Here is a 24,538-nt window from a genome sequence, read left to right as displayed (position 1 = left end):
ATAGTAAGTAGGGAGAAGCTAACACTTGCCCAGGGTAAGTGGGGGAAAATGGGGCCTTGAAAAGCTGAAAAGGAGTATATGCTTGAATTTAGAGTTTTGAAATTCTTTACGAGAAAGAACGGTAGATAGCTGAGAGGCAAAAATGCTCTGGAGAAAGACACACCAAACTGTTGGTCCCCAATGATGAGCCATGCCTTCTACATCCTCTTCCCAAAACACTGTGGGGTGAGGATTATTTTCTCCAGTCTTGATGAGAAAACCATGGCACGGAGAATTTGTTTACCCAGCTACCAGGCCGGCAACAGACTTGAGATGTGAAACCAGGTCACTGTTACTGGCAGCCTCACCTTGCAGAGACCGGCACATTAGGAAAACACGAATAGAATTTGCTTGAGTTTGAAAGAACTTCCACATTTTGCTTCAAGAAAGATTTTTCTTACAAAAAGTGTGAAGACGAATGAGATTTTATATGATGTGCTTTGAACTTAAAAAGAAAGTTATGTTTTATAAACCAAACTGGTGTCGATGAAAGAAAAGTCAGGTGATCGATACTCAGAAGAAGGAAGAGCAAATGACCCTTTATCTGGGCATCACTCAATGTACGAGGCAGGGGAGGGGAGCGACTTGCACAGGGACCATCTCCTGATTTGTCTCCTCCCTATTCTACTTCCTTCCCCTTGCCATCCCTCCCCCCTCCACACACACACACACCACACAAAACCTTAAGTAGGAAAAGAGGAGCTAATTTTAAAAGAGGAAAAAGCATCCTTGAGACCAATGAAATCTCCATAATCCACAGTGACAGACGGGGACCAGCGGAAGAGCAATTTGATTAAATAAGGATATCGGGGACTTAGAGGGACTCTCCGGTTGTGTCACGTTTGTCTGTTAGTCTTTGAAATATATTTCTTTGGCTTCCAAACCTGGAAACCTAGTGCCTTCTAGCTGGGGAGATGTTCCCATTTGGAAAATAGGAAAAAATCTCAGGGCAAAGCCAAGGGGTCCAGGCAGGGCTGGGTTCCCAGGTTGGACTGAACCTAAGAGGCTGGCAGAGGGTCTGCAGGAGGTGCTGGCAGAGAGAGGCATTAGAAGGTCAGGGTGGGTACCGCCAGCCTTGCAGTGCGTGGTTATGGGCTGAGCCTGAGGCCATTGCAGAGAGCACGCCTCCCCTACCCATGTTTCCTATCCCACTGCCTGCTGCCCATGAGTTAACCTGTCATCAGAGACCGCTCTGTTGCCACTTTCTGCACTGAAGCAGCTAGAGGATGCATTGTTCGGTGCGGAACACACCTGCGTGGGAGATGGAGGGCTCCCTGAAGGCTTCCGTTCATCGGCCACTTCCTAGCGGCTTCAGGACTGGCGTCAGCAGATCGGCAGCCGAGGAATTATTGTCCTCGGACAAGCTTCAAAGGGCCCCTCTAGTTCCGTGTGTTCACCCCTGCTGGTCACGCCAGGGGATTTATGCTTTCCTGGGGCTTATGAGGGGGAAATAATGAGTCACCCGGGGACAAGAGGAAAATAAGAATGTCCCATGGGCACAAAATCATTTAAAATGGAGGCTTTTAGAGGGTACAGTACAAAGATCTCAGCCAACTAGCCAGAAATGGTTTGCGGAGTATGTTTTGTTTGTCTTGGCTCACTCTGGTTGCAATACAAATCAGAAATGTTTATATCCCACGGAGAGAGTACCTATGGAAACAGGCCAGGTCCTCCCGAGAAGGCCCCTGAGATCCTAAACCCAAAAAGAAATGGTCCTGCCTCTCTGACTTGGGAGATCCAGATAAGCATAGGAGTTGTTGGTTGTAAATCTTTTAAAGGAGAAGCCCATGGTGGCCGCTCCCAAGTTCACGGCTATCTGCAAGCTTGGTTGTAGCCGCCATGATTCCAACTCCCACTTCACCCTCCACACCTGGCCTCAGATCCAAGTCTCCAGAGAAACCAGAAGGAGGATCTTACTAGAATAGGACTGGAGGCTCTCTATTTTAAGGGCCCCAGAGGATGATTAGAAGTAATTCAAGAGCAGGCACAGTAAAGGAATCTGTAAGCCTTGTGAGACATCCAGAGAAGGTTAACGTTTCCAACATGGCCAGCTAATGAAAGAGGTAGCCTGTAAGCGAGGTTCTGCTGGTTTCGAATAGAGCCAAAATGTTGTCGTTTGAGAGCGCAAAGGGAGGAGAGGCCAGCCCTTGGTCACTTGGCCATGCGCAGCCTTTTTCTTTTCTTTCTTGTTTTTTTTCACTTTCTTTTCCAGAATAGATTGGTTTAGGTCTCTAGAAAAATATTTCAGCAGAGGCTAACAGGTGAGTTACAGGTAATTGTCCATCCTATGCTTACAGATTTTCAAGAAGAGCAATCTATGACCTTTCTTGGTTTCCTGCTCTGTCCAATGCCCAGTAAGAGGTGATAAAGCAGAAAGGCCCTAACCACAGCTGTAAGGTTCAGATAAAAGAAAAACACACAGTAGGGATTTCAACACAAATCATAAACCTAGACTCAAAGTAGCAGAGAGGGACTGGTCACTTTGAGATGAAAGGGGACCAACTTTCCAGGGAGCTCAGAGAGAATTTAAGCATCAGAAAATGTGTAGGAGCAGATGTCTTCCAATTTTTATCCATCAAAGCAATTCTGTATTTTATGAGTTTGAGACTCTTTGAAACGTTAAAGTTTATATGCCTTAAAACGCACCAGAGAGAAAGAAGACAGTCGCCAAACTGTTTGGAGAGAGGTTGCGGGGACTCGAGATGCACAGAAAAGTTACGAGATGGAATCCACTGTTTGGGACGCACCATTGCCCTCTATTGGATTAAATAAATCAGACCTTTAGCGTGGGTGCCTGCTTCATTATCTCTGGCTGAGTTTGCCCAGAAGTCAGGGCACCTTTGAATGGGAAATTAATCCATCCTTGTAAACGGGTCCTCCGGTCAGCTGCCCCTTCCCTGAGGAAATCAATTACAGTTGCAACTCTGACGGCAGGCCATTTATCATGTTTCCAGTCACTCAACAAGCATTTGCTAGGTGCCTAAGCACTGGTGAGGTATCGTAGGGCATCTACGAAGAAATAACAACCGTTACTACCATTTACTGGATGCCTACTGTGCGCCAGGGTCTTTCTACACATCTACACACAGGATCCCTGTGAAGTAAGGGTGGCTACTTCCGGGTTAGGGATGAAGAAACTTTGATACTTGGGAAGTAAATGCCACCTCTGAGGTTCAAATCCAGGTCCAGCTACTCCTAAGACCCCAAGAAGTTTACAGACTATCAGGGGAGATAGATAGAATATTGATAAAAACGTCTATACCAGGAGTCCGTAAACTACGGCCAGTAGGTCAAATTTGACTCATCACGTATTTTTGGCCACAAGCTAAGATGGTTATTACTCTTTCTGAATGGTGGGGAAAAATCAGAATAATAATATCTTGTGGCATGTAAAAATTATATGAAATTCAAGTCTCAGTGAGCGTAAATAACATTGTATCAGAACCCAGCTCTGCCTGTTCATTGACTGTTCTCTCAGGCTGGCTTCTGGAAAACGGCACGATGCGTGGTCATGGCAGAAACCGTACAGCTCGCGGAGCCGAAAACCCTTTCTCTCTGGCCCTTTACAGAACTCCTACTCTATATTCTGAGGGGTGATGTTATATATCAGTAGAAGAGGTTTTTAGAAAGCATTTGGGGGTTAAGAAAAGGGGGAACTAATATTTAACCCACGGTGAGAGAGGTAGATACACAGGTGCGCTCCGTTTTAAGACTCAGTGCACGAAAACCCAGCCTTTCAAACAGATCAATTAAAAGATAGCTATTTGCATAACAAATTTTCCTTTCCATTTTGTAAAGGGATTCACCACGGGGTTCCTTTGTAGAATGAGCCTCCATAATGCATGCTAATGATTCCATTTGCAAATACTCTCTTCATAATAACTCTCCAAGAACAGATCTATTGTGTACAGTGAGGTTTAGCGATCTATCATTTTTTCCTGGCACTGTGAGGTTTCGCACTTCTGAAAAGTCACTGAGCTGACCTTGTCAATTCAGAAGAGGAGGCACTGCCTTCCCACGGTCTCCAGGAGGGGCTTTGCCGATGAAAGGGTGCAGATTCCAAGCATGCGCATTATGTGAACCTAGAGAGCTGGTATCATTTTACATTTTCAGCTAAGCTCCTCTTGGTCAGTGCAGCCAAAGTCCTAAAATGTAAACTCCTCACTATTCTATCAATCCATAAATCAATACAAATTATGTTGCTCGTGTCCTGATAAATAGGCTATAAGAAATACTTATCAAGAGCAGTTTCTCTTCTTGTTTCAAGACATAATCTTAACCACCTGACAACAGAAACTGGGGCAAGTCATATAATATTCAAATTAGGGCTCTCTCCAGCAAAACAGGAAGTGTTGTCGCGATTCAGCTTAGGACCTGGCTCCTTCTTTCCCTGGGTCCTGAGCCGGAATCTTCGGAACAGCTCCGTGCTGTTATGCAATCGCTCTTTTCCAGAGACAAGTAAAACGGGAACCTTCACTATTCATAGCCAAATTAGGAGGAACTGAAATCGTTCAAGAAGTTGCTTGCCTGGTACCATTTTGATGTTAACTCTGCGTTTCTTCTGAACATATCCCCTGACTCTGGCTTTCAAATGGAGGCTCTTTTAAACAGCTGTCTCCTAGCTTTTGTTTTCATCCTCCACGGTGACTTATATTTTAGAAGTACATAAGCATTCCTGGTATATAGCCTGACTCTTTTCCAGGTTTTTTGGCGGTACAAGAAGCTTAAATGGAAAGGCCAGGGCAGAGAAAATCGTGCTGAGGATGTCCTGTGTGGTGTCGTCCAGTGGTAGTCTGTGTCTCGGGGCTGCTGATGGGTATTCCGTACAATTTGTAAAAGCAGGAGAGTGAGAGAGATGCAGAGGGCTGGTGAGAAGCAGAGCCAGGAGCCCTGCATGGCTCGGAGGCGGGATTCCTGAACAAAGGGTACCATCACTGAGGCCGGAATGAGGGGGGAGGCTGCTGGCAGGGGCCTGGCACCTGGATGCTGTCACTTCTCATTCACGCTCTATGGCAGGTAGCATTGCAGCCGTTTCTAAAGCTGATCACTGGAAGGGAAAACGCATTTAACCCATCTGTGAGGCTCTCTGAGGAGGTGTCTGTCTTCATCTTCCCCTGAGGTCAGCAGCATTGTAACTGCAAACAGCAGGAAGAAGGCTCCACCACATTCTTGAGTTCTTGGGACTGCTGACCTTTCTCTCTCTCTCCCCACTCTTTTCTCTCTTGGAATTGTTGCTACCATGTTTTATCTTCATCATTTATTTGTTGTCTTTTTCCAGTTGCAGTATGCAGTGGTGGTAGGTACCAAAGAAAATGGATAAGTACTGAATAAACTATGTTAGTTCTGTTTTCATTTTTCCCCTGGTGGTAATTTTTAACTTTTCAAAATTAAAACTAATGGATATAAAGGAATAGGATATAACTTTCCATGCATTTTTGTGATCAAACAGAAGACCAACCCCTGGGGCTGGCCCATTTACCATTCTCCGCTATTAGGGAAGCAGAGAATGATAAATTCAAGGGAAGAACTTGCAGAGCCCGGTGATTTGAATGAAAACAGAGCATCCCCCACTCCACCCTGAGCATCTCCCTCCCACCAAACAGCATCTGAACAGATTTCATTTCACAAACGGAAATGGGACGCAAACAGATTTTTTTCAACGTGATTTCACGAAGAGTGGGCCTGTTTAACTGGGTTTTCTGAGCCAGGATTAATATTACAAGCTGGGGAGCTCTGTGACACGCCTCTGTTGTTGGCTTTGCCACACCACCTGCTTCCTGGGGGAAGGCAGAGAAAAGTGCCACCGTTCAGAAGCAAGTTTACTTCTGCCTCAGCCCTTCTCACTGAATGACTTACAGCCAGCCTGGAGCTACATGTAATGTAGGAAAGATCTCCCAAGCTCAAGGTCATATCTAGAGCATGTGTTGGATATTTTTTTCCATCTCTAATGTATGTGACTTTCTAATATGTTTAGCATTTGCCCTCCCCTTGTCTCCATCCTGCTTATTAAGGTAAATTTGCATAGAAATGGGATCTTGGTTTTTAGGACTATTCACCTGACACTTGATCTCTTGATGTGACCAATGTCTGCTGCTGATACCATGTGGGTGACCCACAGAAGCCCATCTTCCTGCACACCAGAGGCAAGGCCTTAATTAGGGAGAGCTTTGCATGTTAAAGTAATGGGGTGAAGCAAGTCAGCAAAGGCATTTAGCTTTCACTCAGGAGGACAGAATACTTCTTCCTGTTGAGTGGGTCATCCTAGGTCACAAAAATTTTAATTTGCCTTAGACGGACAGATCTTGAAGAAAGTGCACAAAAAGTATATATATTTTGGGTTTGGAAATAAGTTTTGGCTGGTGATAAAGCTCAGACAGTGAGCTATGACATTTTCCTTTGGATCCTGAAATATTTTTTGCTTAATATCTATCTTTGGGATTGGTAATACTCACCTCTATAAATTGCCTTTGGAAGACCAAGCAAATGTGGAAAATCAGAGGAAGGCGCCCCTTGCCATCACCAGGGTTGCAGTCCGCTTTAATCCCCTGATCTCCGGGTGCCGCCCCCTCCCACGGGCAGCCACCTTCCTTATTTACCTAAATCTCCTCACTTGGGCAGAAATTCCCACTGAGAGGATAATTGTGGTCCCAGTTTCCTGGTCACTGAAAGTCAGTTAGGTTTGAGGGTTTCAGACTTAAGCAAATTTTGCAAAACATAAATGCCAAACAATAGCTCTCAAGACGGTGTCCTTGACAGTTAGCAGAGAACCAAAGAACTTGAGCGTCCTAGGGAATAAGCCTCAAAGTTCTTTTTTTTAAATTAATTAATTAATTTATTTTTGGCTGCATTGGGTCTTTGTTTCTGTGCGAGAGCTTTCTCTAGTTGCGGTGAGCGGAGGCCACTCTTTTTTTTTTTTTTTTTTTTTATTTATTTATTTTTTTTGGAGGCCACTCTTCATCGCGGTGCGCGGGCCTCTCACTGTCACAGGCTCAGTAATTGTGGCTCACGGGCCTAGTTGCTCCGCGGCACATGGGATCTTCACAGACTAGGGCTCGAACCCGTGTCCCCTGCATCGGCAGGCAGATTCTCAACCCCTGCGCCACCAGGGAAGCCCAAGCCTCAAATTGCAATGAGAAAAGTTTAGAGGAGGTGGGAGAAATCAGAAGAACATTTTTGTGGCTTTTGGCTAGGCTGCCTTTGCTGAGGCTAAATTCATTCCATAACGTTATTCTAAAACATAAATGCTCTGCTACTCAACTTTATCTTGTACAACATTTTGCATCTATTCTTTAATTTCATCTTACATCCTTATTCGTTGAACATTATGATTCCCATTTTACGAACGAGGAAACTGAGGCTCCAAGAGGTTTAGTACTCGCACAGATCACACAGCTGTTCACGGACACAACCAGGACTCTGCTCTCTTTCTATTACAACCCCGCCGCCTCCTAAAAAAACCAACCATATTTCATTTGTGGGCTGACTTACTTATCTTTACACAGGTCTCATGTGTTACTAGGAGGAGCCAATGTTTTAACTCAATTCAGAGGTATTAAAAGGCAAATTTCCAAAATGTCCTTGGCTTACGCAATAATAATAAAATAAGGAATCTGACTCATTTAGTCTCCCAATTCTAAAACCAGAATGCTTTCCACTCTCAAACCATGTAGAAGGCCGCTAAGTTCCCCACTGACCAATGCTGTCTAATTCTCTTAAATGATTCAGATGTAAAAGAGAAAATGGCATCTGTCTAATTAACACCGCCTGGCTAAATATAGCTGTCGAGGGACAGCCTTGGGATAGTGTTTACAGAACAGTCTTTCCAGGCCCCCAGGCCTCAAGTTAGAGATGATAGCAAGTCTTCTGTCCTTATCAACCGGAAACAGAGATGCCCCAGAAACGCTTACAGGCCAGGACAGCAAATGGGGATGAAAGGAGAAGGGGAAAGGCGGTGGCTGGCCTTCATTTCCTGCTCCTGGCATCTGGGGATTCACAGAATGATGCCGGGAAGTGGATCCTAGCAGCTCGTGCAGCTCTTTCTGAAAACAAAAGCCCTCACTGTGTGCCTACGCCTTCCTCTCTGGCCTGGAGACCTTGGACCCTCTCCACCAACTGCTAAGACTGCCCTCCTCCTGGCAGAAAGGCACAATGACCACATTATTTCCCTTCCAGCTTCGCGTTACAACATGGAAGCCATTGCCAAGTTTGATTTCATGGCCTCAGGAGAGGATGAACTGAGCTTTCACGCTGGAGATGTTCTGAAGGTAGGTGGCGCGGGACCCGGGAGAGCCGGGGAGAGTTTAGGTTACTCCGGTTTAGCCACTGAGTTAATCTAACAATCCATCCTTTGTTTCTCAAGAAATACACACAGTTCCTTTCAAAATGTGAAGTTTGCCTCATTCAAAAGGGTTCCTTCTGAGCGCCTGCACCAGCTACCAGGCCGGGTGATGGAAATCCGATTGGCATAAGCCACCATCCTTGTCCTGAGATGCTCGTGGTCTGGAGGGGGAAACAAATCCATCCAAAGGGCTGTCACAGATGGTCTTATCTGAGTGCCCAGGAGCACAGGTGAGGGGACAAGTGATCCCACCTTGAAAGATGGGGTTGTAGGAACGGGTGGCAACATCAGTTGTCAGGGAACACAATGAAGGTGATTCGGGCTTTTGGCTAAAGCTCAGAGGTGGGCGAGCCCAGGCAGAATTAGGTCAGCGTTGTGAGTTTCAGCACGGCTGGAACTTACAGGAGGAAGGTATGGATGGGGACACCTGGAAAGTCAGCTGGAGGAGATGCGGGTCAACAAAGGCCATGCACACCCACCACTCAGGGGTTCCTCACAACTTTTCTTCGCCCGCACTTGAGTTGTAGTGGCCACTTGCTGAACTGAAGAGGCCTTGGACTCCTCCCACATTTCATGCACCATGCTTACGGACTCTGCATCTTAGCCCCTGTTTTGTGCAAAATAGCATAGGAGTCCTTCAAGAGGCCACTGGGGAATCTCTGGCACCTATGTCCCCCTTCCTGGCCTCAGAGCACCTCGGATACCCCGATCCCCGGTCCTCAGCAACCCATATGGGCCTCCTGAGACTACCCAGTGGCACTGAGACCACCATTGTCTCTCCACGAAGATAAATGCTTGCTATGGAAAGAACACTATCATACGTGAGAGGGTGACTCGGACAGTGTCTGTGGAGCACAAACCAGGTGGAATGACGTGGTTTGGAATTTTAACCCCCCAATGTTTATCCCTCTGACTGCTCTCATCTTGCAAGATCTGGTAATGTGGCTGCCAAGAGTATGCCTTCCATGTTGGAACTTCTCAAGGTCAAAATATTGCTTGGGCTGCTGACCCAGGAAAAAGTGACCTTCACTTCCTTGGGATCTTACCAAGGTCACAGAGGGGTCTGCGACAAGGTGAGCAGTCCCTCCCTTCCTTGTGGGGTATTGTGACCATGTGATTATCTACCATTCTCCAGTGTTTTCACCCAAAAGAGAACCTCCCTGGGGGGTTGGGGGCAAGTCGCATCCCTCATCTCCCATTTCAGACAGAATCTACTATCTGGCTTAAAATTTCCCTATTCCCCAGAAAAGGAAAAAGGAAAAAAAAAAAAAAAAAAAACTTTCCTCAAATCTGCTTCTCTGTTCAGCTCCTAATTTCTTTCTTCTCCTCACTGCCAGCACTGGGAAGAATTCTCTATGCTGGGTGCCTCCACTCCCTCACTTCCTGTTCACGCCACTGGAACCCTCTGGAATCTGTCTTTTACCCCCAACGCTCCCTTAAAGTCCACTGGTGATCTCCTCATTGTGGAATGTAAGGACCCTACTAAACCCCTGTAGGATTAGACACTGCTAACGGCCCCTCTCCTGTATCTGAATGAAGCTCTGTCCCACACCTAAACACTGTTCTCTGCCCTGAATATTTTTCTTTTATCATATCTCCCAAGCAATCCCTTCTTCACTGGAGAGGAGTCTGGTGCAATAAAAAGGAGCATGGACTTTGGAGCCAGATAAATCTGAGTTTGAGTCCCAGCCCATTAGCTGTGTGGCCTTGGGTCAGTCACTTTCCCCCTCTGAGCTTCAGTGTCTTCATCTATAAGTGGAGGCCATGCCTATCTTGCAGGGTTATAGAAAGGATTAGGGGTAATGGTCCCAGCCCAAATTGGATGCTCAATAAATGATCACTGTATTGTCAATATCACCCAATTCCTGCTGCCTCTGACTGTTCAGACTATTACTGTGTTCCCTTGACTGACCTCATTGCCTCCCGTCTCTTCCTCCTTCATTCTACGTACCAGTCCCAGAGGATCTTTCCAGAAGATAAATCAGATCACATTACTTCCTTACTCAGAAGCGTTCAGTGGTTCCCCATGACCAGTTGATGGAAATCTAAGCCATCTGGCCCCAGCCTACTGCCCAACCTCATCATGCTCGCGTGCAAGAACATGTACACATACGTACACATATACTTACGTACATACACACGTGCGACACACACACACACACACACACACACACATCTTTGTGTGTGAAATGCCCCAGGTCACGCTGCAATATACAAACTCTCCTTCTTCAGGCTCTCCCCGTATTCTGAATGCCCTTCTCCCACACACACATATTTGACCACCTCTACCGGGGAACCCTCACTAATCCTCCCCGCTCCTGACCACCCCGGTAGATTAAATACTCCCTCTTCAGCTCCTCCACAGCATTTCACACACTGCTCAAGGCACTCACACTCCCGCCTCACAGGACAGTTATTTACAAGCAGGCCGAGCTTCGGCCCTCTGCACCCTGAGTACCCACCTCTACTGCGGCCCTTGCCCCGTGCCGTCCTGATTGTCCGCGCACGTGGTGGCTGTTCCACTCCCCAGAGCTCTGCGCAGGTTGGGGCCGGGCCTGCCTCGGGGTCCAGAACAACAGAAAGATGATGAACATTCGATGAATGAGCGAATGGGTGATCCCCCCGCTGGTGTGAGAGCAGAACTTTGCCAGGTTCATCTTTGTATATTCCCAGCATCTAACACAAGTCATGGCCCCAGGTAGGGGCTCGGTACATATGTCTTGAATTGTTAACTGCGTTTCTGCACACTCATTTAGAATTCCATCAGAAAGCCAGACCCCTCCTTCTTTTCAAATTCTATCCACTGCAGCCACAGGGGTAAAGAGGAAAGGGGAGGGGGCTTGTCGGCTCAGCCTCACAGAAGGTCTGCATCATGGTGGTCCATGGGCCTGCCTGTAGGTCTCCACGTACAACCCTCTCCTCTGGAGATGGCTAACAAGCCCCAGGATCCTGGAAATTGTTTTCTTTTCTTTTCTTTTTTTTTTGAAATTGTTTTCAAGGCTAGCTCTTAACTGCCCCAGCAATTCACTCATGGAATGTTCTTTCGTGTTTGGCCTTTAGCGCTAAAAGACTAAACAGACATTTTCATTAGAAGGTACACAAAATGTCTCGCTTACCATCAACCGCCCCCTGCAGACTTTGAGTTCCCCGGGGGCGCAGGCCCCAGCTCGTTCATCTCTGTATTCCCGGCACCTAAGTACAAACAGCAGGTGCTCACTAGATGCTGATCCCAGAATGGTGAACAAGATGCTGGACACAAACTCTGGCCAAATGACTCGATCCCGTTTCTCCTGTGCGAGACACATTCCAAAAGTCAGGGGTTGGATGTTTTGTGTTCATATCAGCCCCTCTGGACCCGCAGCTGCACACAGCTCACAACTTACTCTTCCCACTCGAATCTGCCGGTCGTTATGAAAAAATGTCTCTCGACCCAGGCCATCTCTATCTGCTTCTGTAATACGTCTAACACGACCCCGTTTCTTCCTACTAAAACAGCAACCGAAAAGCCCCCAGAGTTAGACCTACGTAATTAACTTCTTCAGCACTTCGGATTTCTGCTATGCCTCTAAGAGCTATAATTTCATCCAGTTTTAAAATTCACCCAACCGTACATTTTGTCTTCTTCCCACGTCTAACTTATTCTCAGGCCATGTAACCCAGAAAATGATTCCGGTAGGCAACGTTGTAAGAATTAAGTCACAGCAGAGCTAAGGGTGAAACCTCATGCGTTTAGGCTGAACTCGCCCAGCTCTGCAAGACGGGGAAAGGAGATAGGGGGACGGAGGAGATGGAGAGATGAGAGGAAGAGGAAGTTTGGGCCCTGAGCCAACAACGGCAGGAGGAAAACACCTCCCCCCAAAGACTCTTCTTTGCAGAAAATGAGATCTTTTTAAAACCTTGCCTTCTATGCACCACAGAAAGCCGATAAATGCACCTCTCTGGGAACGTGATCTCAGGCCGACCGAGCACCGGGTGGTGGGGAAAATGGCTGGCACCGTGGGACAATCTTCGGTTGCTAGAGGGGGTAGATGGGTATGAGCCACGATTACTAAAATTGCAGCCGGTTTGGGGTCAGAGAGCTCAGAGCGAAGTGTGGTTCTTACCGTGCAGCACCGATTTCCAAATGGCCTTTTACCTCATCCCTGCTCACCCTGCTACTTGACTGCTGCTACCCAAGCCGCACATAGCCTTCCCATGTGACGGGAGAAAGGAATTCCAGAGCCTTTATGCTTGGCGCAGAGTGAAATGCCCCCGTGTTCCTTATGTGCAGCCAGGCCCTGCTGCTGAGCTCCCTGGCTCCTCCTTTGACCTAGATTTCCCACCTTCCCCACAGGCCCCTCGCCACACGCGTACCCACATGCCCTTAGTGATGCCGACAGTCACATTTGATGTCAGAAACTATAGCGTTTTCTTTTCTCAGCAATTCTAGAACTCAAACATGGGACACACTTTTATTTCTTCAGAACACATGATTACCTTCAAAACATACACATATAACACTTTAAAGAACTTATAAACCCTTCCGTGTCCTTCAGAGCTGGAGTTCTCCCTCATAAGAATATCACATTTTACAGAATTATATTTAAAAACACAGCCTGTACTCTCTGAAGGACGTCCAGGTACCAGGGCGCGTTTGATCCTTGCATCAGCTCCGTGAGGCGCTGACCAGTTTTTATTGCCCCCATTTGGCAGATGGTATTTGACTCGCCTGAGGTCAGACAGCTAGTGACGGGACCAAGCTAGACCCCAGGCCTTCTCATCCCAGACTCAGGAGTGATATTAGAAATAGGTCAACCCTGCTTCTCAATTACTTAGCTCTCTTCAGCTCTCTTCCCATCTCTGGGAGGGAGAAACCAGAGGCTTCAAGTCCACCCACTTTTGGATGAATCGACTCCGAAATCTAGCTCCAGCCCCCACTTCTCCGCTGAGCCCCACACACATCTCCAACGCTCGCTAATCCTTCCTTCTCAGAGCGTCCCGGGGCAACTTGATTCCCGTACAGGCGACCTGAAGTCTGTGAGTTTTCCCTCAGACCTGCTCCTCCTCCTGTATTTTCTATTTTAGTAAAGGCATCGCCACCCACTCAGTCTCCCAAGCCAGAAATCCGGAGGCATCCCAGAATTCCCCTTCTCCCTAGGCTCTGCGAACAGTCAGGAAGTCCTGCCCGTTTGTGCTTCCTGATTCCTCTGAAATCTGTCCTCACCTGTTCTCAGGCCAGATCCCCTTCGTCTCTTGCCTAGATGGCTACACGCGTCTTCCTACACTTTCTCCCCTGACTTTACGCCCCAATCCATCTTCACGCTCTGATACAGCATGCCGTTCTTAACTCTGATTCTCCCTGTGCTACTTCCCTGCTGAAAAGCCTTTCATGGCTCCCCATACGTTTCAAGATAAAAATCCAAGCTTTTCAACGTGGGCTGCAAGGCCCTGTGCCCCTGGTTTCCCCTCTCTCTTCTCCTGGAGTCACAATCTAAACTGTCCCCTGACCGAGATGTTTTGTCCCCAGAATGCACCTTCTTCCTCACTCCCCAGAAGTAGCTCTTTTGCCATCAGACTTCGCCTGGGTGGCTCCTTTCATTGCCTGGGCAACCCAGATGGCCTCTCCTCTGAGCAACCTTTCCTATCCATCTTCTGCTATCCTCTTTATTATTGTATGACATTTTCAGCTACAAGAAACAGAAACTAAAATTGGCTTAAACGACAACAGAAGATTTATAATTTCTCCTGCAAAGTCCAGAAGTAGGAGGGGCTCCTGGGTGGCTAATTCAGCGGCTCCATGACATCGCCAAGTTTCTTCCCATCTTTTTGTTCTGCCATCTTCATTTTGAATTATTGTTGAGTCTGCGTTACATATTTTAGAAATGTTCTCAGTGGGGGGGGGCAGATATTTGTCTTTTGATGGTAAAAGATTTTCTGAAATAACCAGAAGCCACATAGAGCCACGTCTGGAGGGTCAGACGAGTAATCAGGGCAGGTGATGACATTTGGGGTCGTGGTCGAGGTAAGACCCTACAGTAATGAGACAGAACTTCTGGTTTTGCCTATGATCTGGGTCTAAAAGCAAGTTTGGAAAAGGCATTCCAGGTATCTTGAGTTATGTCCAAACTCTTTGTGAAAACATGGAGTGTGAACACCAAGAGTTACTGTTTTCAAAGCTAGCCCCCCCGCTTGATGTTTACGTTTTAATCTGCTGGTGTGAAAAACGAAGAGCAAATTAAAATTAAAAGTTTCCTTGTTACCTGGCAGAGAAGGAGAAACTACCTGCCTAGATGAGGAGCTTAAAGTGCTAAGATCTGGGACACAAATCTCCCAAACAGAAGGAGAAAAGGGGTTCAGGGAAGCCCCTGAGCCCTGAGTCTGGGAGGTCAGGCCAGGTGCGGTCCTATGAGTGGGTGGCCCACGTGGACAGAAATACCTTGGGGTCAAGGGAAGCCAAACTCCAAAGATAAGCCAGCCGCTCCCCACTCGAGCGGCTGTGTGGCTTCTTGGGCTTATTTTCCTCTAAATCCCAGAGCGCTTTCTTTGCCCTGCAACCCCTTTCTCCCGCTCCTTGGAGTCCTCCCCACAGTGTCTTTGTCCTTCCTTCTCCTCCCTGTAGATCTTAAGTAACCAAGAGGAGTGGTTCAAGGCGGAGCTTAGGAGCCAAGAAGGATACGTGCCCAAGAATTTTATAGACATCAAGTTTCCTGAGTAAGTATTTCCAGCCTGCTGAGATGGGCCTGCCCCACACACTCCCCTTTACTGCAGCAGCCACTAGAATTATCCCGGCACAGCCCGGACGCTGTCAAAAATGGTTGCCTCTGGAGAGGGAACCACCCAGCTGAAGGCCAGGGGTGGGAGGGAGATTCGCATTGCACGGCATTCTCCCTTGAATTTTATACCATGGGCAAGAGTCACCTATTTTGGGCTTCCCTGGTGGCGCAGTGGTTGGGAGTCCGCCTGCCGATGCAGGGGACACGGGTTCGGGAGGATCCCACATGCCGCGGAGCGGCTGGGCCCGTGAGCCATGGCCGCTGAGCCTGCGCGTCCGGAGCCTGTGTTCCGCAACGGGAGAGGCCACAGCAGTGAGAGGCCCGCGTACCGCAAAAAAAAAAAAAAAAGAATCACCTATTTTAAGTTTATAAACTAACATCATGTATAATTGCAACCATGGGGTTTCCAAGAATTCCGGGGGTGCGTGGGGTGCGCTCTCGGCCACTCCACCTCAACAGCTGCTCCTTCAGCCTTCTTCTCTTTTATCTCCCAACCCACCCTCCATCCCAGCCAGGAGGACGAAGCTCTCGGCCTTCCTGAAACCATGTTCGCACCAGTGAGAGAGGTCAGGGAAATTCCCTCCGTAAAGAGGAAACGAAAAATTGAGATTGGGTCACGTGCACCTCAAGAATTGACCACAGGGGTGAGATAGAAATCTAACGTTGTGTGAGGGTCAGGGTCTAGCCGAAGAACAAAGTGACCACTGAACCAATAGAATGACCACTGACCTCAGCCAGGGGGCCCCTGAGGCTGCCCTGTCATCTTCTAAGTGAGCACGGCACACCTGCAGCCCCTCTTACACCGCGCTCTCGGCGGATGGCCTGGCTTCCAGGACAGCGGAGGCCCCCAGAAAAGCCCCTCGACCCCACCCGCCCTGACTCACTGCATCCACCCACATCCTGCAACTGCGCAGACACTGCCTTTCCTGCAGTTGTTTGGAAAGAACCATCTGCGCTTCGAGCAGACGTTCTCCCCTCTCTCGCGCATCGACTTGCCTCCCTCTCTGCCGGATCCTTCCCGGCAGCAAACAAAGATGTCGCAGTTTCTCCCATCTTACCAAAAACCAAAAAGCGAAACCAAACAGCAAAACCCTTGATTCCAAACCCCCTTCCAGCTACGACTCCACTTCTTCAAAAGAATCATTATATTTGCCGTCCTAAAGTCCTCTCCTGCCATTCTCTCCAGAACCCGCACAACTTCAAGGTCACCGTGAACTGCTGGTCCCAGTGGCCGAAAGTAGGCCATCACGTCAGCATGATTCGATGTGGGGAATCTCTCCCTCTTCCTTTGGCTTCCAGAACATCCTTCTTCCTGGTTCTCTTCCCGCCTCCCTGGCTGCTCCTTCCCCGACTCCTTTGCCAGTTTCTCCTCGCCTCCCCCGTCTCCTTTACAGTTAGAATGTCGCCCTCCCAGTGAGACCCCCCCCATCACCATATTTTGAATGACTCCCCCACCCCATCTCTCCTCTGTTTTCATTTCCTCCACAGCACTTACATCAGCTGACACACTTAATATTCTTATTACTTTGTTGTTTATGGTGTGTCTCTCCCCACCGCACTAGAATATAAGAAGTTCCATGAGGGTCCTTGTCTGTGCTGCTCACCACTGTATCCGCTATATCCCCAGAAGGAGGCTCAGCACAGAGTAGATGTTTAATAAAAGCTGTTAGCTACGAATGAATAGCTTTTGGAACGATGTGTAATAGGAAAACCTGGCACTCGTTTCATATGCAGGGTGTGGACATTTTTGCAAGTCTTGAGGGAAGTCACTTATCAAATTCCAGATGGAGGACAAGTGTGTATTTTCTGAACAGTCCCCTCACTGTTTGCCGCCTCTTCCGAGATATCTCCTCTGAGGATGGCTGCTGTGGAGGGGGTCCCATTCTCTTCCCTTCCCCATTACATTTCCTGTGGTGGCCACTCATCAGCATGGTAGGTTTGCATGGCAAACACTCTGGCAGGATCTCCAGGCAGATCTCCAGGCTCCCCTCAGAGCCCGACCAACCTTCCCCTGCAAGTCCCAGGTCTGGAGGAAGGACATTCTTCCGCCACCCATGTCTGTTCAGTTCCTACATTCCAAAGAGCACAGGGAACTGCTCACAAAGGAATCCAAAGCTGTGGCCCGTTGGACCTTCATCTTAAAGGGACACACATACTGGCTTTCCAGGGGTGGCAATTAGAGCAGGCACCTTGCAGCAAAAGGACACCACCCTACCTTTGGCTGCTGAGGGATTGCAAACACTTGTTCCACTTCTCTGTGGTTGAGAGAGGTTTCTGGCCTCCTGCCCCGTGGCTGTAGCCACTGTTTGACTTGCCCCTGTGCAAGAGTTTGGCCTTTTTCATATACGCTGTAACCCCTGCAGCAATGCTTCCAAAGGCTGCCAGCCTGAAAGAGCAGTTTCTCCTTGGTTTCTTCTTTTCCAGGGTAAAGATTATTTTCCAGCCTGGTTTTTGGGGAGGGCCCAGGAGCTGGCTGTGTAGATGCCTCTCTCTGGCTGCTACCAGCCTTGCTTATTTCCAAGCGTGTGTGCGGGCCTCCCTGGGTGCCCTGCAGCCTCTGCCAGGCAGGGAGCACAGCCGCTCCCGCCCCACGCCACCCAGGGGCCCTGGGCTGTGACCCTCTTTCCCGGCCACCAAGGTCTCAGCCCGGAGCTGGCACCCAAGGCCCTGCCCATTGCCTCCAGTGCCCCAAGGGGTCCCTGTCCCTGCAGTTCTTTTCTAGAGACATCCCTGTCACAGCTGCCTGCAGGAAGCCACTCCCCACAGTGAGTGACTCCCACGCTGTCCCGTTTGGTGCAGTGGCACATTTCCATGATTCAGGATTTCCAAGCAGGAGAGAGACTTCTCCTGGGGGAACGGGACAGGAGGTGCCTCAAGGGGAGCACCCACTTGCCTCGCCTGTAAACTGCTGGAGCGTTTGTTTAGTTTCAAAAGCACCTGGCCCCTCTTTGGTCTCTGTCTGCTCTCTGCTGAGCAGTCCCCAGCCTCTCTCCCTTTGGGTCATCTCTCCCCTACTTCCTTCCCTCCCTACCCTCACCCCTACCGTCACTCTGGCGTCTCACCAAGATCCTCTGCTTTTATCTCACCTGATAGATGGTTTCACGAAGGCCTCTCACGACACCAGGCAGAGAGCTTGCTGATGGGCAAGGAGGTTGGTTGCTTCATCATCCGGGCCAGCCAGAGCTCCCCAGGGGACTTCTCCATATCTGTCAGGTACCGGCTGTCCCTGACTCCTCCCTGACCTACTAAAGCATTAAAGCAGCAAGGTGACCTCTTGAACATGACCTATTCCTCAGGAGCATGGCGGCCAAGGGGCCCAGGCATCTTATCAACTGTGATGCTGTGCATTTTCTTTCCATAACACACGTACACAACTCCTTAGTTTGTGGCCCAAATTACATGTGCGTTCATCTGCCTCCCCCTCCAGCCCAGGTGCTTCTGGGGAGAGAGGATTTGTATCAACTTCGTCTCTGTGGCTTTCACAGCACCCTGTACCCAGTAGGTGCTGGGTGAGTATCTGTGGAAGGCGTGGGAATGGAGGAGGAAAAGAGAATTCCCAACTGTCCACATCCGCCTTGGGGTTGCGATCTTAACGTTTTCTTTTACTACTGATGCTTGTTTGAAGAAGGGTGGAGAAAAATCAAAACCCAAGTCACCGCCGTAGGACACATCTGTAGTTGTAAGTGGCTGCACGAAACGAAAGGCTACCTCCACGCCCCGTAATGCAGCAAAACTGACAGGAACAGAGCAGAGCCCAGGAGTCCTGGGCTGGGGGGACCGTGACAGCAAAGTCTCGTTAATGTGCAGTACCCCCGGGAGGAAGTGACTCCCTTTAACACGACACAGCCCCACACGCAGAAGCCCCAAGTCTGAACACACAGCATGTGGTCAGCGTGTTGGGGATCTCAAGTCACACATCAGACTTGATGACCACATGTGAAAGTGCAAGAATTATGGTGATAGCAGTACAGGGGTTGGCGCGACAACCTGTACGGGGAAACCTCACTGTCAAGTTACCTGACCAGAAGCGCTGTCTGGATTCCGCAATATAATCTGAAAGGCGTGCAGCTTTAAGTTCATAAATCCGATCTCGGGTAATAAACGGAGGCCACTTTACTATTTAGAAAGAAAATGTCCTGTAAGGAATAAGTAGGAAGGACTTAAAAATAATGGGTCAACCATTTGTATGCATTTGTGCCCCCAACGTGCTCAATAGCTTGGTCTCCTAAGCATTGCCCTTGCAGGCTGACTTAAACTCTTCATTTCCCTTAACTAAAGCTTCCTTTTTCACATCTTGGGTGATGGTAAATTTTAGCTCAGGCCAATATTGATGTATCACAAATTCTAAACTTGTTAGGTCTTAATTAATGAGATTTTGCTCTATTAATAAATCTTGCAAGTCAACCCTATTTCTTAAGGGCCACAATTTGAGGCAAGACCAAGCAAATTGTTCGACTGAAAGGCGTTTCTTGGTGCCTTTGGTTTGCGTGACGTTGCTGAGTCTGGCTTTTTCAGTGAGGAATTAGGGTTTCTAGTTCCTTGATTAAATTGAATTCTACAAAAAATGATCAGCCTTGACGCCTGCTACAGTCTTCCCCTGCCGTTGAGGCCATGCAGCTTCTCGTGATGGTGATTATTACTGTAATCAGTATTACCTCTTCTGCAGAAATGTAGTATAATGTATTCCAAAGCAGAATCATTTTTATTTATTTATACGTCTGCTTTCTGTCATGGGCACAGATAATTAAGAGCTAATTGTAGTTCTATCACTTAGCAGTTGTTAGGGGTCTGAAATACTAGACTTTAGAGTCTGGAGTCCTGAATTACACCCTTTCTCTGCCCCTCTCGGAACTCGAGACAGTGGTCCAGCCACTCTCTCTCGAGCACCCAGAGGACCCACTACAGCCCTGACATCCATCCTCTCAGCACATGGGAGTGAAAGGGTTAATGTTTCTCATTCTGAGTTCTTTGACTAAGAGGTGGTGGATGAATAATTGTTTCACAAGCATATTTCCTCCTCCTCACCCCGATGTGGGGAGTGATGGCTGTGAGTTGAGCCATGTGGTGTTGTTGCCCTGAAGAAAGCATATGTGAGTGACCACAGCCAAAAGGGGAAGAGCAAGCAATGATTGCCAAAGTGTTGGCTACGACCCCCAAGGTGGTTAAGCAGAGGTCACTGCATGGGTTCACCTGGCTATGAGCAGAGACCCACACAAAAGATGAGAAGGAAGATCAGAATTCCTGTCTCCTGGCTTCCCTGGTGGCACAGTGGTTAAGAATCTGCCTGCCAGTGCAGGGGACACAGGTCGAGCCCTGGTCCGGGAAGATCCCACATGCCGCGGAGCAACTAAGCCCGTGCGCCACAACTACTGAGCCTGTGCTCTAGAGCCCGTGAGCCACAACTACTGAGGCCTGCAGGCTTAGAACCTGTGCTCTGCAACAAGAGAAGCCACGGCAATGAGAAGCCCACACACTGCAACGAAGAGTAGCCCCCGCTTGCTGCAACTAGAGAGAGTCTGCACTCAGCAACAAAAACCCAATGCAGCCAAAAATAAATAAATTAATTAATTAAATAAGTAAATTTTTTAAAAAAGAATTCCTGTCCCCTCTGAACACGGACCACGAAATCCATCCCTAAGAACGAGGTATCTTTACTCTTCAACATGCTTTAAGTTTGTGACCTTTCTTCTGCCGTCAGGCAACTGGTATCATTAATGCCAGTTTATTTTTAGACATAAATATGTATCCATTTGACCAAAAAAAACACTTGACATCCCAACAAGGATGACTTGGTGATGGAAAAAGGCTGGAGCTATTAGTAAAGGCCCAGTCCCCTCTTTCCAATGAATAAAATCCAATTTCTCCATCCCTGGTACAAGCATGCTCCACCACTTGTGAGTCCAGCTGGTGTCAAAGGTGCGGATCTAAAAGAAGTTAGCATGAAAAAATGACAGTAATAAAAAACACGTGTGCATGGTGTGACAGGCCCAGCTCATTAGACTGGAATCAGAGACCCCGGGTCCTTGTCTCAGCTCTGCCACTCACTCACAGTGACCTTGACAAGGCCCCTCCACCTCTTTGAGGCTCAGCACATTTTTTCCCAAAAGCTCAAAATACTTTGTAACCTTATTTATGCAAAACAAGACCAAGAGATACCCATTATGTAGAGAACAAAGCGTGGCAGATTTCTCAGGGTAGTTTATGGGCTTAAAGGAGCTGGTTCAAACTATTTTCTGTTAACAGACAGGTAATGAGGGCTTGAAAAACTCCTCTCCTCTGAATCTTGGCAGAGTCCTTAGCCTGGTAAGTTCTTAGGTGTTGCCATGTTTCAAATAAACATTGTAAAAAAAAAAGTCCTTGATCTTGTAGTCTTTAAAGCACTGGGCACATTTTTTTCTTATAAAAGGTCAGTTCCAGTGTCAGAAGAAAGATTACCTTCTCCTCATGTTAAAAAAAAAAAAAAAAAAAATCCCCTCTAGCTCAGCCTGTGTCCGGAGCCGTCCCTCCCACAGATCTCCCCCCAGAGTTTGCCTGGGCCAGCCCACCTGCCCAGGAATGGGCCAGCCACCCATACCTCTGCTCCCTGCCCAAACAGAACCCCAGCATCCCTGGATACAGTCAGCCCTGGAGGCAAGGACATGGTCACCATGTAATAGACAATTTGGATTTGCCTTGATCCCTAGGCATGAGGGTGATGTTCAGCACTTCAAAGTCATGAAAGACAACAAGGGTAATTACTTCCTGTGGACAGAGAAGTTTCCATCCCTCAACAAGCTGGTGGACTACTACAGGACGACTTCCATCTCCAAACAGAAGCAGATCTTTCTGAGGGATAGGACCCGGGAGGAACAGGTATGCTGCAGGTCCCCATTGGCCCCAGTCCAGAGATTCTGGGCAGCTCGGGTCCTACACGAACCACCAAGACCATGCATCTGATGGGGAGGTCCCTGTGTATTCTGAAAGGCAGAGATCTCAGTTTAAATCCTAGCTTAGCACTTCCTAGGTATGTGACTTCGGAAAGTTCTCTAATCCTCAGTTTCCTCATCCATTAAAATTGAGATAATAGTGACAGCTACCTCATAGGATGGTGTGAAGGTTAGAGAAGATCATGTAGCCCCACTCCTTGCATCATTCCTAATCACGCCACAGGCACTCGGTACACGTGGGCTCTTATTACGCTCTTATTTTGTTATTCACAGATGTTACTATGTCACAGTTTTCAGCCTAGCTCAGGAGCCGCCCAAGGATGAAGGTGTGGGGAGGATGGGGGGGCACTATACATGGGGATATTAGAGCCTAGAGTCCAGGACTAATGCAGCAGGTAGAGCTTTGTGGCCGAATTTGGGGATGGGGGAGGGTAGAAGCAGGGGGCACTGGAGGAGAAAACTGGAGGTGGGATTCTTGCTCTTGGAACAGTTTGGGATATGAAGTATTGTTTTAAAGAAGATGCATCCGACAGACCTGGCTTTCTTTAAAACCTGATTTCATTGCAAGAGAAGAAAACTTTCTGAGTATCGGTTTTTCTCATCCATCGAATGGAGAGACTATAATGCCTCCCTCATTGGGCTGTTGTGAGGATAAATGAGACATCATTACAGGCCTTGCCACAGGGTCTGGTCCATAGTCGGCACTAAGGAAATGTTAACTAGCCTCCATAAGTAAATTCACACACACACAATCTATGCAACATGTTTCAAAGGAAATAACATGGTTATAGGAGATGGGTATTACAGAAACAAGCATTGACTAAAAGAGTTGAAATCCCAGCGACAGGTTATTTGAAAAGACATTGAGACTTTCAAAGCAACATGTGCTTCAGGGAAGTAAAGAAAACCATCCCTTGCAAGTAATGGGTTGATTTTAAGCCTGAGAAGTTACAATCAAAGGAGGAAAGAGTGTTCCCAAATGCAGAGAGAAATTTAGAAAGATAAGCAAAGGTTAAACCCCCACCTTGTAAATTCTTTTAACCAGGAAATGGACAGAGGTATTCATTTATTAGGATGTGCACACACAGGTGAAAGAGGAAATATAAAAATGCATTAAACTGGATTTAATGAGCTCATTTTGCAAAGTGCTTAGCGCAGTGCCTGGCATATACTAAGCCAAGGGCCCTGTGTAATTGTTTGTTAGATAAAGATAACAAGGAATTGTCTCTGAGTCACGAGGTTGTGGTAGCATTCAGGAGAAAGATCTTGTTTCTTCCCAACGTGCCCAGCAGCAGGCCTGGTTTCCATGGTGCTGCAAGAGCGTTGCTGTTTGGGTCTCCATCATCAGGCTATAAATGACAGTTCAAAATCATGCAAAGTCAATAGCAGAGCTTATCTGGAGGGTAGGATGTCCAGCAGTGTGGCAACATGCGATAAGGAGGGGTGGCACTGTGTCGGTAAAATGGGACATTTAAGCATGATTACACAGAGAAAAACAAGCCCACTAGGAAGGGGCTAGTTGGGTACCACGTGGAAAGTCTGTGAACCGGAGACCCAAACTCCCCAAACTGGGAGAATCTGAGAATGCAGCGGCCGCTTTGAAAACGTAATGGTCTGAACCATTGATTCTCCTTAAGCTGCCCTCACCCCCTCGGCTGTTTCTTGGAGGTGGCATGAGCTAAGTCTGGGAACAGCTGCCAGAAGAGTGGGGTAGGACCAGGAGATGCGTGAGGAGGATGGATCCGCATCACCTCTGTTCTCTCCCAGGGTCAGCGGGGCAACAGCCTGGACCGGAGGTCCCAGGGAGGCCCACCCCTGAGTGGGACTGCGGGAGAAGAAATCCGGCCTTCGATGAACCGGAAGCTGTCGGATCACCCCCCGCCCCCTCCCTCGCAGTATCCCCCCGCACCACTGCCACCACAGCAGCGGTACCTGCAGCAGCAGCAGCCTTTTCATCAGGTATCTGGAAAGAATGCAGTGGGGCACAGTGAGCTGGGGAGAAGGATCTGCTCTCCCCCCCAGGCTTCAGTCACTTTGTCCCCACTGCCACTCAGTGTATGAAAACTCCCCACGGTGCTGGAAACAACCAAAGCAAATAAATGCTGGGGACCTGTTTTGGGTCCAGGACTGTCGGGTGGGGAGGAACGTCCCAGTCCAGGCCAGGCCCCATCAGCTCTCACTGGGCCTATACAGAAGATCCTGGGCCCCCAGGTGGCAGAAATATGGAAACCGCTCTTGGTGAAGAAGTCTCTGTGAATTAAATGGCTCCCTGCTTGAAAACACACACACACTCTCTCTCTCACCCTGAGGACACAGTGAACAATTGTTTCATTTTCCTATCGGCACAATTCCAAATCTTTTCGTGCCCTTTAACCCATCTGGCTGTCAAGATCTACAAGAAAAACTGATTAACACCAGAAATGGATCCTTGCTTATTTATTTATCTATCCCCCGCCTTGTTCCAGATGGGGTTTTACGTGGCT

The 24,538-nt window shown here is 48.1% G+C and overlaps 1 protein-coding gene across 4 annotated transcripts in view; it reads left to right on the top strand.

Annotated features, from left to right (window-relative positions):
- The window catches only part of GRAP2 (GRB2 related adaptor protein 2), a 62,874-nt gene that overhangs the window by 34,827 nt on the left and 3,509 nt on the right, over positions 1-24,538 (top strand). For 3 of the 4 annotated variants that reach the window (XM_033866006.2, XM_033866004.2, XM_033866005.2), the window contains exons 2-6: positions 8,212-8,303; positions 14,976-15,067; positions 18,223-18,342; positions 21,813-21,981; positions 23,823-24,014. In XM_033866006.2, the coding sequence (XP_033721897.1) occupies positions 8,226-8,303; positions 14,976-15,067; positions 18,223-18,342; positions 21,813-21,981; positions 23,823-24,014 (651 nt within the window). In that variant the 5' untranslated portion in view covers positions 8,212-8,225. Of the gene's footprint in view, positions 1-8,209; positions 8,304-8,398; positions 8,608-14,975; positions 15,068-18,222; positions 18,343-21,812; positions 21,982-23,822; positions 24,015-24,538 lie in introns of those variants that run through there. The other variant, XM_033866007.2, reaches the window with a different exon arrangement.

The sequence above is a fragment of the Tursiops truncatus genome, chromosome 11, assembly GCF_011762595.2.
Source record: "Tursiops truncatus isolate mTurTru1 chromosome 11, mTurTru1.mat.Y, whole genome shotgun sequence".
Lineage (NCBI taxonomy): Eukaryota > Metazoa > Chordata > Mammalia > Artiodactyla > Delphinidae > Tursiops > Tursiops truncatus.
This window is presented reverse-complemented; position numbering and strand designations above follow the sequence as displayed.